At 35.3% G+C, this 17,509-nt stretch overlaps 3 protein-coding genes across 5 annotated transcripts in view; 1 reads left to right on the plus strand and 2 right to left on the minus strand.

Moving 5' to 3' along the window:
• Positions 1-2,560, plus strand: part of LOC143054346 (uncharacterized) — a 34,902-nt gene extending 32,342 nt beyond the window's left edge. For all 3 annotated transcript variants that reach the window (XM_076227337.1, XM_076227339.1, XM_076227338.1), the window contains exon 5: positions 577-2,560. In XM_076227337.1, the coding sequence (XP_076083452.1) occupies positions 577-2,519 (1,943 nt within the window). In that variant the 3' untranslated portion in view covers positions 2,520-2,560. The remainder of the gene's footprint in view (positions 1-576) is intronic.
• Positions 2,561-3,361: 801 nt separating this feature from the next.
• Positions 3,362-10,764, minus strand: LOC143054348 (acireductone dioxygenase-like). Its single transcript, XM_076227342.1, has 4 exons — positions 10,602-10,764; positions 9,080-9,190; positions 6,567-6,746; positions 3,362-3,624 (listed from the first exon to the last, which is right to left on the minus strand). Exons 1-4 carry the CDS (start codon positions 10,719-10,721, stop codon positions 3,505-3,507), a joined length of 531 nt encoding a protein of 176 aa, XP_076083457.1. The 5' UTR covers positions 10,722-10,764; the 3' UTR covers positions 3,362-3,504.
• A 3,761-nt stretch (positions 10,765-14,525) lies between these two features.
• On the minus strand, positions 14,526-17,241 carry LOC143054347 (uncharacterized). The gene is made up of 2 exons (XM_076227340.1): positions 16,237-17,241; positions 14,526-15,630 (listed from the first exon to the last, which is right to left on the minus strand). Exons 1-2 carry the CDS (start codon positions 16,895-16,897, stop codon positions 15,428-15,430), a joined length of 864 nt encoding a protein of 287 aa, XP_076083455.1. The 5' UTR covers positions 16,898-17,241; the 3' UTR covers positions 14,526-15,427.
• Positions 17,242-17,509: the final 268 nt, after the last annotated feature.

A 17,509-nucleotide genomic window follows, 5' to 3' on the forward strand; every position in this document is an offset into this window, starting at 1 on the left:
GAAATGGGGAATGTGTCAATTGAGACAACAACCCCACCAAAGATCAGAAAACATATACATATTTGATAATTTGATATATACATAATAAAATCACCAATCTATTCCAAATTCCTTGACTTGACAGCAGTCAGACATCCAATATCGAGTTTGCCTTATATGCGCATTTTTTAAAAAGATTTTCATCCTTTTACTTTTTTTTATAACGATATATGGACACATAAGAATATCACTATAAAATCAGGAAAGGCACATCATTTTACTATAAAATAGCGTTGTATTAAATAGCAAAAAGCACATGTAAAATCAGAATAATATTTAGCAATAATACGATAAACAAACTTATACCGTCTAAACGTATATAGAAGTCCTCTGTTCAACATTTAGATCTATAATGCCCTTTCCCTTCTTCATCTCTACTTCTGGTACGTAGCTTCTTTTTAATTTGACTAAATTCTGCAATCTGTGATGTAATCTAACACTCGAGAAAAGGTAATTTTACACTTTGGTTAAACGAACATGTTTTTTTTTAAACCAGACCAATGGAAGTGTTATAATTTTACTTTAAAACTATTTCAGATTTTCGTTTTTTCTTGACTGGCGAAGTACTAGAAGAGGACATCGAACCAGGAAATGAAGATGTTGACGATGAAACTGAAAACGTCGAACCGGAAGTTGAAGTTGAAGACGACAATAAAGCTGATGAAGTGAAACCTGAGGAATCCAAAGAAGAGGAAAAGCCCGAGGAATTAACAAAAGAGGAGGAGGAGATGCGTGCGCAGAAAGAAGTGACGAAACGTAAAAGTTTGTTGTGGGCATTTGCCTCTCAGAAATACGAAAAACCAGTGGAAACTAAAATACCAGATATAATAAAGGAAATTAAAAAAGAAAAGAAACCCGATATAGTTGAAGAGGATGACAAGAAGGACGTTGATAATGACAGCGAAATTGCATCCGAACCAAAACCCGTGACATCAGTCACTGTAAATTATTTAGAATCAGTGAAAGAAACAGACACTGTCGAACACGCGAGAACCAATCAGAATCAACCTAATGCCGCATTACGAAGACAGTCATTTTCAGCTATGACAAGTGTGGATTCGGGATTTGATGCTACGGATGCTGAAGACATACAGTCACATGTAAATGACAAATCAGAAAGCGTTACCGACGACGGATTTTGTTCCCGAGCTACATCGGCAAGATCCAGGTTAACACACGATAAAAGCCGAATATCGTCTGCTAAAAGCCATTATTCTAGCAGGCCGTCCACAGCTAAAAGTATTGCTGAAGAAAGTTTTCAGGATAGTGAACTAAGTAATGAACTTTTTCCAAACGGAAATGATCAATTAGGACGCAGGTCTTCTCGGAGCACTATTGCTGATGTCGAAAACGAGTCCGACGAAGAAAGTGCAACCGCAGATGACTGTGAGTTTGATTCTCCATTGACTGAAAGGCAACTAGTGTTTTTAAAGCAAAGGGAAGAACAACAAATATATTGTGAATTGGGGATTGAAAGAAAGGTAGAAAATATTGAACCACGTGACTTTAGTAGTGATGAGGATTCTTTAGATTTGGAATCAGTTAGTCAGTATGACCCAAATGAAATTACTCCGCGAGTGAATTTATCTCTTTTAAAATCAAAACACAAAAAGGCAGTCCCAATTCTAGAGCGAAGTAGATCTGCTACACGTTTGAGAACATTCAAGAAAATTCAAAAGGCCATTTTAGTCAGACAAAACACAGATCCTAGAATGAATGTTGAACACATCAGAGCAGCTAACGAGAGATTTGTGCGAGAACAAAAGACAAAACAACAAAACACAAACACGAATGGACTTTATTGTACGCATATAAGTCTTGATTTGAACGTTGAAAAAGAAGAGAGTCAGAAATCTCCTAAACCAAAAATGAACCCAAGATATAATAGTAAAAACGCTGTGCCATCAAACACGAAAGTTTCATCACAACAGACCTCTTTACGAATGTTGTTAAAAAGACCACAGACTGCTATGACGTATAGAGAAGCCGAAAAATTAAACATTGTGTACGGGAAAAACTATGACTTAAATTCACCGAGAAGTAATTTCGGCGGGGAAATGAAAATTGTCGATTTAGCAAAAAGTGTAACTATAGATACACGTAGTATTGAACGACCGGGATTAGCACATCATCATCATGGCTATAAAAGCGTTTTACCGTTAGGACGCGTACTGTCAGGATACAAGAGTAAAATAAACCAAGGAAATGGCATAACTTTAAATTCAATATCGAGAAAGCTTGAGCGAATTGACTATTTTACAAATTTGGGAAATGGAAGGCCAACAACGCCTCAATTTTCTCAGAGCATGTCGACAAAACAAGTATCATCACATAAACAATTTTCTCGAAGCATGTTGCCACAACAGGTACCACAGAGACAATCAATTATAAATTTAGAAATACCGGAAGGTGCGCGTCTGTCGTGCAGACGACAAACACAATCTACAAGGTTCACATCTAAACCTCTTATACGAACATGATAGCCATTAATTTATCTGAAATAAAATGTTAAGTTTTTTAAGTGAATTGTTTAATGCTGCGTAAAACAATTTCTGAAAACGCGGCAGTTTTTGTTGTTACGAAAAAAGAGGGACGGAAGCAGGGGTTTCATTATCTTTCATGTTGACTGGTACTTTCCACGTTTCTTATAAAAATTCCTACATTTAGGCGGTACTTGTCAATAGCATAGGAGGGTAAAAGTACCGGGTACCCCCTCCTAATGAATGGCCTGCGGAAGACACTAGAGGGACATACAAACTCATAAATCGAAAATAAAATGACAACGCCATGGCTAAAAATGAAAAAGACAAACAGACAAACAATAGTACACATGACACAACATAGAAAATTAAAGAATAAGCAACACGAAAACAGATGTCAATGGAACCGTCTAAACCCAGAAGTCGCAGAGTCACACTTTACAATGGTTAAAAGAAAAATCATGAGTAATGCACAACACAGTTCACAACAAGTACACACACCAAAATAAAGGAACAAGAATTTTACAAAAAAATTAACAGGGATGGGGGATTAAGCATTTTACCGGGTATCGGAGTTAATCTTGAATACCCATATAGCAATTTTAATCTGTACTTAATAATAAATATTGTTTTCTGTCCGAGACCTGTTCCCAATTTCATATCTCATTCTAGCTAAGAAAATTTAAGTTTGCCTTTACTTCTTTAGTTTTTGGTTCGGGCTTATTTTCCTCTAACAGTTTATGTGCTACTCTCCGTTTTCGTTTGAGACCCAAATTTGTTTCTGATTAATCGATTATTGATTATTCACAGCGATATGCTAGCGTGTAAAATTAGAATATAAATCAACTTCATAAATCTTTATTGCAATGTCCTTAGTTAAATCAATGATCACAACGATTTCAATACAAAAGGCAGCTTTTAAAAAAAGCTGAAATGTTTCTCTAGGGGATGATTAATATAACTTCATGGATGATTGATTTCAGTACTATGCTTCAACTGCCAAGGCGGTCATATACTCCTTCCTGGCAGGATGCTCGTCTGCTGGTCTATTAATAGGGGTCCACACGGGCTCTCCAACAAAAAATCGTCTTGCCTTGATGTAGTTCTATAACGTTATGAAATAAAAAATAAAGTTATAATCGAATTCATTTCCAAAACAAATGCAGACCTTGAACGAGGAGTGAACAAGAAAAAGATGAGCCACTAGAACAACAAAGTGAAAATGTTGTCACATGACGTAAATATGCTTACTAGTAGTAATATATTTGCGGTACCTCAGCTATTAAGTGTGGTTATTTCAGTCGTCGAGTTAATATGAGATGTGGTACGATTACCAATGAGAAAACTCTTTACTAGCGACAAATATACACGAATATGCAAGTTTTCCTCAATCCACGAAAATTTGTAGCAACGAAAATAAATGAATCCACAGTAGAGGTCTAGGTCATATCAAATGAATTGACTTATAAAGATTACTGACAATTGCCGTTTTCATGTCAAATTACAACAGGTTTTTCTTAGAAATACAAAACATACACACAGTAACTGGCACAAAAAAAAATAGGTCATAGCAACCCAGTTATTGGCAAACAGTTTTTCGTTGATAAAAATGACAAAAATTCTGACGAATATTCACGAGCACTATCTTGATGAATAGCCCTTGATATAGTAACATCAGTTTTCCGGAAGTAAAACAACTAAAATCAGGACTTCCGGAAAGACATGGTAAATCAAATATGTTCTGCTGGTTCCTTTGAAGACTGTATAAGAATTGCTACTGAAAACGGTTCCCTGAATACCTGTTTTGGTTTCTGATGGAAAAAAACGACTTTAAACAAGAAATTAAAACAAGGAAAATTGGGAAAAGGGCAATAACTCTTAATGTTTTTGCCAAGTAACAATGATATGAATTTAATCATGTTAATGTTGTTTCATTGGTTCATGGCTAGTGACAAATATTACACGTATATTCATGATGAGAACAACATGATACAACGAATTATGAAGGTTGCTAACTTCTATATCAGTTGGTCTCAGAAGGAGTCATTTCATTGACAATCATACCCCATTTTTTTATTTAAACTTTATAAACTCAACTGTTTAAATAGGATTATTTTAATTACTAGTAACTAAAACCTAAAACAGTCTGAGGAAAAATGAACATATAACCTGTCTAGATGTACAGGGGCGGATCCAGCCATTTTAAAAAAGGGGGTTTCCCAACCTCGAGCAAAAAAGGGGGGGGGGTTCAAACTATATACTCCCATTCAAATGCATTGTACGTCCAAACAAAAAAAGGTGGGGGGTCCAACCCCCGGACCCCCCCCCTTTGGATCCGCCAATGATCTACCATATTAAAAGTAACATTCGAACTCTACAAAAAAGAAATGAAAGTTTTTTAAGGGATGAGGGCGTGTTTCTTTAACATTCATGATATATTGGGCAAAGCATTTACTTTTCAAACTTAACTCCATCATTATAATGTAAAGCAACGTTAAGTAACCAACTCTCGTCATAGGATTCCACCCCATCGTGATTTGTAGAAATTTTAGATATTGAATGATTTATTTTATCATCTTATCCGAATGAGTCGATCAAGGTTCTTCGATAATTACGAAAACTTCATCACCGAGAGCAGGGCCGTAACTAGGGTTCGAATTCAAGGGAGGCAGGGGTTTGTGGGCCACCGATTGAGGTCTCCAAGATAGGGGGTTGGGGGGGCGTAGCCCCCCGCCGATTTTGTTCTCTCAGTCATTGGCTAAAAATGACCCGTTTTCCTTCGATTTCCTTAAGAAACATCAGTATTGCTTGAACCTGGAAGCAACTTTTATGCAAAAACAAGCTGAGATTGTTGTTCGGGGTGAGCCAAGGCTCCGTCTTGAAGGCCGTACTTTGACCTATAATTGTTAACATTTTATACATTGTGACCGCGGATTTTTTTCTCAAATGATATGGCTAAAAATTACCCGTTTTCCTTCGATTTCTTTACTTTAAGAAAGATCAGTTTTGCTGGATCCTTGGAGCAATTTTCATTCAAACAATTATTATCTGTATTTAAAGATATTTTTTTAGAACCTGGTAAGTTAAAAAAATATATAAAGCAAGATTATAGAACGCAAGATATTTTTTTTTTTATCGAGGATCTTGAATTTCAATATTGTTGAAAGCTGAACAGACATATATAACTACAACCAGGGACTTTCTATATTAGTCTAGTATATACTTAGTATAGAAAGTCCCTGCTACAACGAATGGGAGTGTTTACCTACTAAGGCATTGACCATAATGTTCTCGTACGATCGGGAGACTTAAAAAAACGATCCAACAGCTAATTCAGCCGGTAACGAATTTCCGATATCTTAAAAGATTCACAATACAAAAGGAACTTCCTCTGCTTAATTGAGCCCCCAAATAAATGTGAACAGTTTTTATTCAAAATTATCGAAAGCAACGTTTCATATGTGTTCTCGTACGAATACTGACCCCCTCAATACTGAATAACAGACGGACGGCCACACGAAAAAAAACCAAAAAAACAAATACTAAAACAGTTCACTTTCGATCAAAAATCCGAAAAATGACAGACATATCACGTATCATGATAACACTGTTAAAACTGTAAAATTGTGTTGTTTATAATATAAACTAAAGTTCTTCGTGTACATATTGTCAATATTTTATTTTATTACTTCCAAAAAAGATTTTGGTGTAGAAAATTCAGGGGAGGCAGTTGCCTCTCCTGCCTCATAGGTAGTTACGGCCCTGGAGAGCCCGGTCATTGTCCTGAAAATGCATGACATGTTCGCCACTCAAGGTTAAGTAATCAAAGAAGAATCAATTAATTGGCAGACAGAGACCACATCAAATATTTGGGGTTTATGGCTTCCTGAAGTCCCATTTCAGCTACGGATCCAGAAATGCATTGCCCGGCTGCCTGAGAGGTACCCGCTCCAGACAGTCAGGCTTTAGTGATTCCCTATACAACCCCTAAACCCCCCCTTCTGTCTATTAGTTTAAATTACTCGGTACTATCCTATGTCTTCTTACATTTTGATCAAGTGTAAAGCGGTGGTAAATACCGGCAGGTAATATGAGAAGATCTGCTGGTGCCAAGCTAATTCGGATCCACTCGTCCTTTTTGTTCCGGACGTCAAAATATCCACTTCCGTCTACAATGTATCGGATCTCTTCGTCAGAATGGAGGTGCTCCCGAAAGAAGTCCTTCAACTAAAAGATCAAAACAAAACAATGATTTTCGGCTGAAAATTCAACAACGTACGGTGACCTATAGTTGTTAATTTCTGTTTCATTTGGTCTCTTGTGGGGAGTTGTCTCATTGGCAATTATACCACATCTTCTTTTTTTTATATATATAAAACATAATGTGCGTCAGTCAAAAAAAAAAATGGCGTGTTTCAACTGAAACAGTAGACTATATAAAATACCAGTCTTATAAAAATTGACCAAGTTTCCTTCAAGTAGAAAAACTTGAACAAGATCAGGTAATGTAACGCTGAATATAAGTTATGTAGTGATATATCTCCTAAGCATCCCTTAAAAAATATGTCGTGCTATTGAACAAAGTTATTAAATACATGGCCACTTATATTTTGCACTTCATTTTATAATATTAGAACTATTTTAAACTATGATTGCTGATATATAGTAGTTAAAGACAGTCTGTTTGAATAACAGTAGACGTAGAGTTTAAGCCAATGAGACAGCAACCCAACAAAAACAAAACATTTACGGGATGAATATTGTTTTTATTGGTATTAAAGCCTGTAAATCAGTGGTTGTCGTTTGTTGATGTGTTTTATATTTGTTTTTCGTTCTTTTTTTGTAAATTTGTCATTTCGGGGCTTGTTTTCTATTTTTGTGTCTGCCTTTTATTCGCAGTTAGAGAACTGTTATTGCTTCACAATAGTAAGTAAAACGTAGTCTGTTATATTAGGGTACCTCTCCGAAGAATTTTTCTTGTCTACACTTAGGAACGTCTTTTACTTTTGCCTACCTTTTCGTCGTAGTTCTTCAACTTTTCTTGACAACACTAAATAAAATCTTCAGATGAGTGGGGTTGTGTTGTATTTTACTTTTGCCTACCTTTCCGACGAACTTAGGCAACTTTTCTCGTCTACACTTAATAATATTTTCTCATGAGTAAGTTAATGTTGTCTTTTACTTGTGCTTATACTTTCGTTGTAGTTTGGCAACTTTTCTCGACATTTTCAATACAGAAAATTAATGTTATCTTTTCTTTTTGCCTACCTGTTTTATCGTGGTTCGGCAATTGTAATTTATCAAAAAAAAAAACAACCTCAATTACATCTTTACATGAGTAAGTTATTAAATTTGTTAAACTTCTTTTTGCCTACCTTTTCGTCGTAGTTTTCTAGACAATTATATTAAAATAACATCTTCACATTAGTAAGTTAGTTTTGTCTTTTCTTTTCCCAATCTTTTAGTTTACGTTGTAGTTTACTTTTGCCTACCTTTTCGTCGTAGTTCGGCAACTTTTCTAGACAACAATAACATCTTCACATGAGTAAGTTAATGTTGTTTTTTCCGACGTAGTCGGTATAGTCAGAGGCGGATTTAGGGGGGGGGGGCAGGGGGCCCGGATCCCCCCTTTTTTGGGAAAAAATTTTGTTGCTTATATAGGGAATCACTGAAGCGTGACTGGAGCGGGCCCCCTCTTAGGTCAGTCAGTGGGCCCCCACATATGAAAATTTCTGGATTCGCCACTGATAGTTTCGGTTTGTGCCCTTTGAACTTAAGGACGCTTAACTATGGCAACAGAATAAGCATGCTCGAAAATCCTTTCTGTGATTGGACAAAATGCTGTCACGGTGGGTGATTTGGTTGTGTTTGAAAAAACGTCTCGTTAATTATATCGTGATGGAAAGCCAGTGAAAAACTATAAATATTTGACTAGATCTTACAAAGATTTATATTTTTATTAAAATAATTGTTTCTCCAATAGCTCTTTGCATCCGTGACAGCTGTTTATTCAGGACAATTATATAATTTTTAATGTAAACTTTGTTGTGCGAACGTACATTTCTTTTAGAACGCACCTACGCATGTGAGATTTCCGCGGGGTTTTGGTGAATGTAAACAGAGAGATACGAGGACCGAGAATACTGAACACAATCAGAGAAAACGTTATTTAAATGGTATCTTTGTGCTTCTGAAGGTTATCGAAAAGATAGTTTTAAACATAATACTCAAATTTAAATACGTCGGATATCTTTTTTAAAGATAGTTCTTGTTTCTTTTCCCTACCATTTAGTCTGAGTTCGGCATCTTCAGATTAGTAAGTTAAAGTTGTCAAAATCATTTTCTCCTACCATTTCGTCGTAGTTAGCCAATTTTTCTCTACTACACTCAATAAGATCTTCATATGAGTATCCTCTTTCTTTTCGCAAACTTTTAGTTTACGTTGTATTTCACTTATGCCTACCTTTTCGACGTAGTTCGGCAACACTTCTCGACAACACTCAATATTAACAGCTTCACATGAGTAAGGTATTAAAGTTGTCAAAATTCTTTGTTCCTACCTTTTCGTCATAGTTCGGCAATTTTTCTCTGCTACACTCAATAAGATCTTCATAGGAGTATCCTCTTTCTTTTCGGAATTTGTCTAATTCGTCAACATTTTGAACTGGTATCTGAAAGATGAGATAAAAATTTTTTTTTTTTAAATTTGGTCGATTACTCTAACGTTAAATGTTTAACTTATCAAGTCGCCTACTATCCAGCACTAAGTTGGGGGTTAATTTAGAAACACACATAGTTGCTGTACTGCAGCAAACCGACTGGGACCCAATGCTGTCATATTTTCAGCATACTATAGCATCCTTCCTTCAACACCAAATTTCATATATATGCTTAACATAGTCTGGTTTGGTCTTACCGGAATTTGAACACAGGCACTTGTCTCAGAAAAAAAATTCCTATATATCTTGTTATAATAAGGTATATAATAGGAATTTTTTTCTGAAACAAGTGCCTGTGAATTTGAACTATCAATCGACAACGCTCAACCAAGAAACCGTATCGGTGACCTTTACGCTTTAGAGTTTTTAAGGTTATCAAAGTTTAAATGTATGCAACTGGAAAGGCTGACATCTCGAGAGCAATTTTTCCAACTTCATTTTATTCAAATTGAATATTCAGAATAAGTACAGAACACTGAAAATTAGCTCTCAACATGAACACATTCTAAAAGTGACTAACGAACAAACAACCGTCTATAGTTTATACAATACAGAGGCGGATTTAGAGGGGAGGGTAAGGGACTCTGGGAAAAAATTGGTTGATTAATAGAGAATCACTGAAGCATGACCGGAGTGGCCCCCCTCTTAGCTGGGCAGTCATCAGTGGACCCCCACTTATGAAAATTTATAGATCCGTCACTGCAATAAGTCGTAAAGTGTCCTCTATAACTTTCTTTTTTTTATGCGATAAATTCACTTTGACATTGTTTGACAAACAAACGAAAAACTCCACCGGCGGCAACCAATGCCAACCATGGCAACGTAAGCGAATTTAAGTCAATACACACAACAAAGGTGTTAAATTCACAAATAACATAAAAAAGACCAATTCAGTTTAATTTTCTCAACATCAATTTAGAAAATATATTGCTAAAAAAATAAGCATAGCATGTCAAAATCAGTCATGTTATAATAATAGTGTGTACAAGAATGTCAAGGTCGTTTTATCAATTTGTTTAGTCTCAAAGTTATATTTACATACTATGATACAATATTTAAACCTCAAATACTACAAACATGACAAACTTACCTGTCCATTTGGGAAAGTCTTAATTAAGGCCTGACATCTACTAGATATATAAAGGTTATATATATATGCATATTGCATTTAAGAAAGATATTTTTTTAATTTTTTTTAATGGACATTTTTTTGCGTTTCCTGCAGAAGGTGTAAAAATAAACTAAGTTTTGGATACAACTTTGAGGTAACAACTAATGTGTACTGTATTAAATTGTCCTTGATTGGCAATCATGTTTTGAATAGTTTGAAATCATCAATTGTCAAACTTTCACTACGACTTACCTTCCAATATAAAACTCCTAAACTTTTCAAGTCATCTAGTGTGAGGTACTGCGGAGGGACCCTGTGATGAGGGGCTCTTTGATATTCTTCAGAGGAGTCCATCAACCACGCTTGCACCATGTTTACCTTTCGTAAATCAGCTGTTTATCTAGGTCAATATGTATATCTAATAAAATAGGTCAAGTTTATAAAATAGTATGTCAACACGGAGCCGAACAAGCTTTCCGGACTATTTTGAAGATATTAATATATTATTTCCATATTGCAAGAGTGTTTTGAAATATTCTCCGAAAGTTTTATATGAAGAAGCAATTAATTTTAATTTACGAATTAACTTATCTGTTTTATGTAGTACCATAATATATTTATAGATTTAATGATGTGCATGCACACATAGCATGCTTATATATATAACTTTTAAATGAAGTGTCGTGTACTTTGTATAGTTGAATCAAATATTGTCAACAGATATTTGATCGTCCTAGCAGATGTAAAAATTCCTTGGGGATGCTGATCGTCAAAGCAAATACCCTCTATTCTTCTGGAAATACAGGGCTTCAAATTATGAGAGACATGAAGGCAGTTGTCTCCTTAGACATGTTAGAGGGGGCCGACAAAAAAATAATGGAGATAAAAACATTTTTTTTTATAGTTCTTAGTCGTATTCACATTGAGGTGAATGTCTCGGCTAACGTCGAACAACATCTTTTGTACTGGTGACTGACATCTTAAACATGTCAAATCGAAAACCATTTCTAAAATGATTTAAATTTTGAATGTTGAAAAAAATATACAAATCATGAATGTTATGTACAGTGATTCAGAAAATTGGTAAAGAAAATGCCGATAACGACAGATTTAATCGAGACACGCGGTCATCACAGTATTTAATTTTACAGAGCATTGTTTATTTTGGGACAGTAAACTCAAATGTCTGATAGAAACTATGGAATAGAAGTAGTATCCAGTTCGAAATTTTGAATTCTAACAGAAAATTGAGGCAATATGCAAAGACCAAAAGGATTCATAGACTGCTGACGTTTTTGCAAGACTTGAGTATGCACAAGACTTACCTGCACTAGATGTTATTTATCATCAGAAATGTAGTGTTAACTTCAGGACAGGGAAATATACCTTTTGGAAAACCAGATCAAAAACAAAAAAATCAAGGTAGACTAAATCACAATGAGTCAAATATAGCTTTTCTGAAGACCTGGGATTATTTGAAAGAAAAATGAAGAGGACCAATTAACCGTGAAAGACTTCGTTCTTCAAATGACATATTTGTGTGGAGATCTGGCATACACAACAGTACATATGAACTCAAAGATCGAAACACATTTTGGTGATGAAGCTTTTATTACCGACGCGTACGTCTGTGGAAAACCAAATACGGTCACTCTTCGTAAAACTGCATCTGCTCTTCTGCAAGAATTTTATTAGAGTAAAAAACTTCCGATCCTGAAACAGAAAAAAGAGAAATTATCAAAACAGCAGCAAAACTTATCAAATCTGATATCAAATCAATGGAATTTTCAAGGTCGGTGTATTCATCACCAGCTACAATAGCATCGTGTGAGGAAATTTAAACATCGCATACTTACCTGAAAGTCTCAAACAGTTACTTGGTGGAATATTTTCTGAAAAAAGATTTCGATCATAAAGTGGCTGCCATTGGCCAGTCTATCATGCAAGCGACAAGACCAAGATTTCTGATTGCCCCTTTGCAGCTAGGTATAGGAGTTCAAATGCATCGCCATTTTGGATCAAAATTCCTCTTCAAAACCTTATACCAACTTGGCTTTTCGTCATCTGTTAAGGAAGTTCAAAAACAGTCGTGAACTCTGCTCTCCAGGGTAATAATTCACCTCTAGAACTTAAAGGGCGATGTATTCAACACGTGACAGATAATGTCGACTATAATATCAGAATACTTGACGGTCATGGGGATAATAGCACGATTCACACCTGGTTATAACCACAAAAAGTATTGTTCAGAGATTGGATGTTTCGCTTGACGAATGTCGATATAAAACAAATAGGGAAAATCTATCTTCATCAATACTTTTACCGAACAGCAAAACTTAGTTTAAAATTCGAATCACTTGCAACAAATCATTCGGATTCGTTACCCGATAACCTCAGTCTTCTCTGTAGTACTCTTTGGCCAAAGAAAAAAAAAGTAGGTGGTCAGCAATGTGTAATTAAGCGCACGATGGAGCATACCCTGGTTAATTGACAATTGCATTTTTGCCTATATTTGAAATTGATCCCGGAAACCTTTCATGTATCTTTTCGATCATGAAGTTCGTATGCAAAGAAGTGTTTGAGTACAGAGCTGATCCAATAAAATTGAGAAAGGAAATTTATGGGGAATGTGTTAAATCGACAACAACCCGACCATAGAGCAGACAACAGTCGAAGGTCACCAATGGGTCTTCAATGTAGCGAGAAACTCCCACACCCGGAGGCGTCCTTCAGTTGGCCCCTTAAAAATATGTATACTAGTTCAGTGATAAAGGACATCATACTAAACACCGAACAATACACAAGAAACTAAAATTCAAAATCATACAAGACTAACAAAGGTCAGAGGCTCATGACTTGGGACAGGCGCAAAATTGCGGCGGGGTTAAACATGTTTATTAGATCTCAACCCTCCCCCTATACCTCTAGCCAATGTAGAAAACTAAACGCATAACAATACGCACATTAAAATTCAGTTCAAGAGAAGTCCGAGTCCGATGTCAGAAGATGTAACAAAAGAAAATAAACAAAATGACAATAATACATAAATACTACTAGCAGTAAACTGACATGCCAGCTCCAGATCTAGACTTCAATTGAACTGATTGAAAGATTATGTCTTCATCATATGAATATCAGGCACAATCCCTCCCGCTAGGGGTAAAGTATCATACTATCAATACTATCATAAAAATATATGAGAAGAACATAACCCGTGTCATGCCAACAACTGATTTTTTTTAAATAGTTCCTATACAATGTTTACATTTGACCAACCGCGTTACTGGAAAGCATGCACTCACGATTATCGATTTGAAATCTATAGTTCCCAGAGTAGGAGTTTTTCACCTCGAGGTGAGATTCCTGTGATCGATTGGTAACATTATGAGCGGATCTGGACTAGCTGAGCTCATGGAAACTGTCTACGCATCTAACGCTGTTTCGCATATGTTAACCGGAAAGCCAATTGCAAGAGCAGGACGTGGTCATTTCCTCATTTATAATGCTTTAAATGCATTATTGATGTGCGGACAGTTTCAGATATCTTCTGTTGTCTTGAAAGATAATCACATTGAAAATGGAGAACATGTTTCGTTTCTTGATGAAACTTCGGGTGACATGATAAGCGAAACTGATATTGAAGACTCTGAAAATCACAGTAAAACACCTTTCCCCAAGATTTAAACTGAACTGAGTTCTGTTTTGATGAAATCCTCGAACGACGTGTTCCAGGAGACACCATTGACACCAAAATAAGATGTTAAGAAAAATAAGCGAGAGTATATCTCGAAGAGAGAAATCGATTTTCAAATGGACAATAAATAAAGTATGATGAAATTTTGTAAATAGGTTTACCAGTTTGTGATATCGAAAACCTTTGTGTAAATTGTTTCATTTGACAAAGATTACAGAGTAATACGTTTTAACTGTCACGGTAGATTTGTAACATATCAAACCCACAACTCCCGAAATGACATACCGACCACCCTTCATTTGAGAAAGAACCCTATACATTCCAGTGCACCGAATTTCTGTGTTTTGAAAATGAGGATTGATTGTAGTTTTTCTTTTCTTTTTTTAATTAGGCTTTGTTCCTTTTTAATGCTCTAATAAAACCGGTTTTGTAAAAGAAACTACAAGAAATATCATTTCTACAGACTAAAGGGAAACAGACTCGAGTTTCAACATTTTATTTCATATTTAGCAACACATGACGATTCTTGAAACGACATATGTTTGTCACTCTGGTGAGTTAAGCCTTTTTCAACTGATTTTTATAGTTCGTTCTTATGTTGTACTGTTCAGTATATCACTGTCCCAGGTTAGGGGAGGGTTGGGATCCCGCTTACATGTTTAACCCCGCCACATTATTTATGTATGTGCCTGTCCAAAGTCATTAGCCTGTAATTCAGTGGTTGTCGTTTGTTTATGTGTTACATATTTGTTTTTCGTTCATTTTGTTACATAAATAAGGCCGTTAGTTTTCTCGTTTGAATTGTTTTACATTCAATTTGTCTTATCGGGGCCTATTATAGCTGACTATGCGGTACGGGCTTTGCTCATTGTTGAAGGCCGTACGGTGACCTATAGTTGTTAATGTCTGTGTCATTTTGGTCTTTTGTTGATAGTTGTCTCATTGGCAATCATACCACATCTTCTTTTTTATACATTGTCTTATAAGAATCCGGTCACACTACCAGGAATTCGAAGTAACGGTGATCGTGACTGTCATAAATGTTAAGTACATTGTATAATGGTGGGACGTAGTGGTAGTCCGACGTTTCAATAGTATGACGGTTCAATGGTCCAACGGTTCGATAGTCCGACGGTTAAATAGTCCGACGATAGTCCGACGATTTTTTTGTCCTACGGTTCGATGGTCCAACGGTTAGTGTGGTCTATTGGTAAAGACATTTAGCTACAGTGCTAATAGCGTATCTCGATTCAAAGCTGTCCTGGGCTTTCTAAACAAACAAAGTTCCCGATTCAAGCATAAAATCCACACTTTACATTCAGATGACGATAGCATCAGTCGTCATTAATCAATTACGTTTAAATAGTGTCGAAGTTTTTTACCATCAAGACAACTTGCGTAATGACTTGTTTATATTGTTTATATTTTCCTGTAGTTGTTTCCATTGATCTGGTTTAAGTCTAATACCTCGGTCCGACTCGGAAAAGGCTTTTTCTTCCGAAAACTCGCGAATATCAACGACCACAACTTCTCCGGAGGCGAAGACACCAACACGACGTTTCCATGACAGTGAAAACAATATCCAGTCTACAAAAAAGAAAAAAGAAACTTTTATAATCAGAGAAAATATACTTTAAACCATGAACGTTACTTTGAAATATTTAGACTGTAAAAAGACAACAAACACTAAATATATAAAAAAAACTGTAAAAAGACAACAAACACTAAATATATAGAAAACTGTAAAAAGACAACAAACACTAAATATATAGAAAACTGTAAAAAGACAACAAATACTTCAATGTTGACATGAATTATCATTAGTTACAATAATTATAATATATTATCTGTATCCAAAACTACGATTTTTTCGAAATACTAAGGTATAGATGAAACTTAGCTGTATTTGGCAAAACCTTTTGGAATTTTGGGTTCTCAATAGTCTCTTAATTCGTACTTAATTTGGTCGTTTAAACTTTTTTGGTTCAAGCGTCACTGATTCATCTTCTGTTGCCTAGAACTGGAATGGTTCTTCCATTGAATTTTGAGTAATGTTTGTTTGTTTTTTTCGCATTTTATATTTTATTTTTTGAGGTTTTTTATTTTACTTTTTGTTAAATTAAAAACTTATAGGCAGTAAGGGTGAGCATATTCAGTACAATTAGAAGTAAGCACGACAAACAAAATCATTACCTGGAAATTCTTCTTTTCCCGGTAATTTATTTTTATCTTTGCAATCTTTTTTATCTTTCTCCTTTTCTTTATCTTTCAATGTTTTCTGTGTAGTAGCAATGGCACTATTGATATCAGCTACCTGTAATTCTAATTTATTCCATTGTTCACAGTTTAGACTGATTCCGTACTTCGTTGGTTTCGCGCATGTGCGTCCTCTAGGAATAAAGTACTTCCGGATGCTCACGTGCAGGTTCGTCTGCACTTTGGTTACAGAGCAACACACTAAATTCGTCAAATCGAAAGTGTTGTCATCAAGTTCATAATCACCATCCGCTTCTGAACCCTCATAAGGAATTTCTAATTTAGATCCAGATTTTCGTCGACCAATGGAGGGTGCCGAGCTGGCATCGGTGAGAAGTCTACTTTTATCACTCGGAGAAATACCAATGAAACCGTCCACTAGTTCAGCAAGTGTATTTCCATCAACACCCCGCAAATGGTTTCTATAGTAACAATTTGTCCAGAAACAAACATAATGAAACCAGGAACTAGATTTATATTCCCGTACACCAAGTCGGAGTTGATCTGAATTGATAAAGGATTTGCATCCACAACAACGAATTTCAACTTTTATTGGTTGTGAGCTTACAATAAATGGAAGAGTTTTAACACGCTTCATGTTTGTATTGAATATGTCTGACAAACAGAAAACTCCTTTTAAAGTTTTTATAGTTATCTCCCTTCCAATTTGTTTATACGTACTCAAATTATACACAATATACTATTGATTTTATCGATCAAGCCATTACACATTTAAACAATTTAAATGTATAGTGGTATATTGAATCTTTTTACCTATTTAAGATAACGTTTTAACCATTCAATGAATTGGATTAAACCCACACAAACATGTTCAAAGATTTCCAATAAGATGAATTCTTTTTAGCACAAGAGTCTAGTAATAATAGAAGAAAAGCTTGATATAAATTTTAATTGCATATAACATAAATGTGATTACAAGAATTGAATGCTTTTTTTTTTAGTTATTTTCAGGATCGTAAATCCTAGTTGATCGTTTGTACATTTTGGAATGAAAAGTAAGTCTTGCAATATATATACACATGGAAAAAAGTATTGCAACACCAAATTGAAATTGAAATTAAAAAAACACTCTTTATTTTTTTGTGATATAATTTGGTAAAATAGAACTAGTTAAACATTATTTAAGTATCACCTGAGTTTAATCAATAAATATCGACTCGATAAGTTTTTATCTGCACATGCAGCTACT

The sequence above is a fragment of the Mytilus galloprovincialis genome, chromosome 12 (genome assembly GCF_965363235.1).
Source record: "Mytilus galloprovincialis chromosome 12, xbMytGall1.hap1.1, whole genome shotgun sequence".
NCBI lineage: Eukaryota > Metazoa > Mollusca > Bivalvia > Mytilida > Mytilidae > Mytilus > Mytilus galloprovincialis.

Excerpts from the sequence above, each read along its gene's own strand:
- LOC143054348 (XM_076227342.1), bottom strand. The coding sequence starts at position 10,721 with ATGGTGCAAGCGTGGTTGATGGACTCCTCTGAAGAATATCAAAGAGCC. Across the intron at positions 9,191-10,601 it reads TAGGAGTTTTATATTGGAAG|ATACCAGTTCAAAATGTTGA; the intron begins GTAAGTCGTAGT and ends CTCATCTTTCAG. Across the intron at positions 6,747-9,079 it reads TGCCGAACTATGACGAAAAG|TTGAAGGACTTCTTTCGGGA; the intron begins GTAGGAACAAAG and ends TTGATCTTTTAG.
- LOC143054347 (XM_076227340.1), bottom strand. The coding sequence starts at position 16,897 with ATGAAGCGTGTTAAAACTCTTCCATTTATTGTAAGCTCACAACCAATA. Across the intron at positions 15,631-16,236 it reads GGGAAAAGAAGAATTTCCAG|ACTGGATATTGTTTTCACTG; the intron begins GTAATGATTTTG and ends TCTTTTTTGTAG.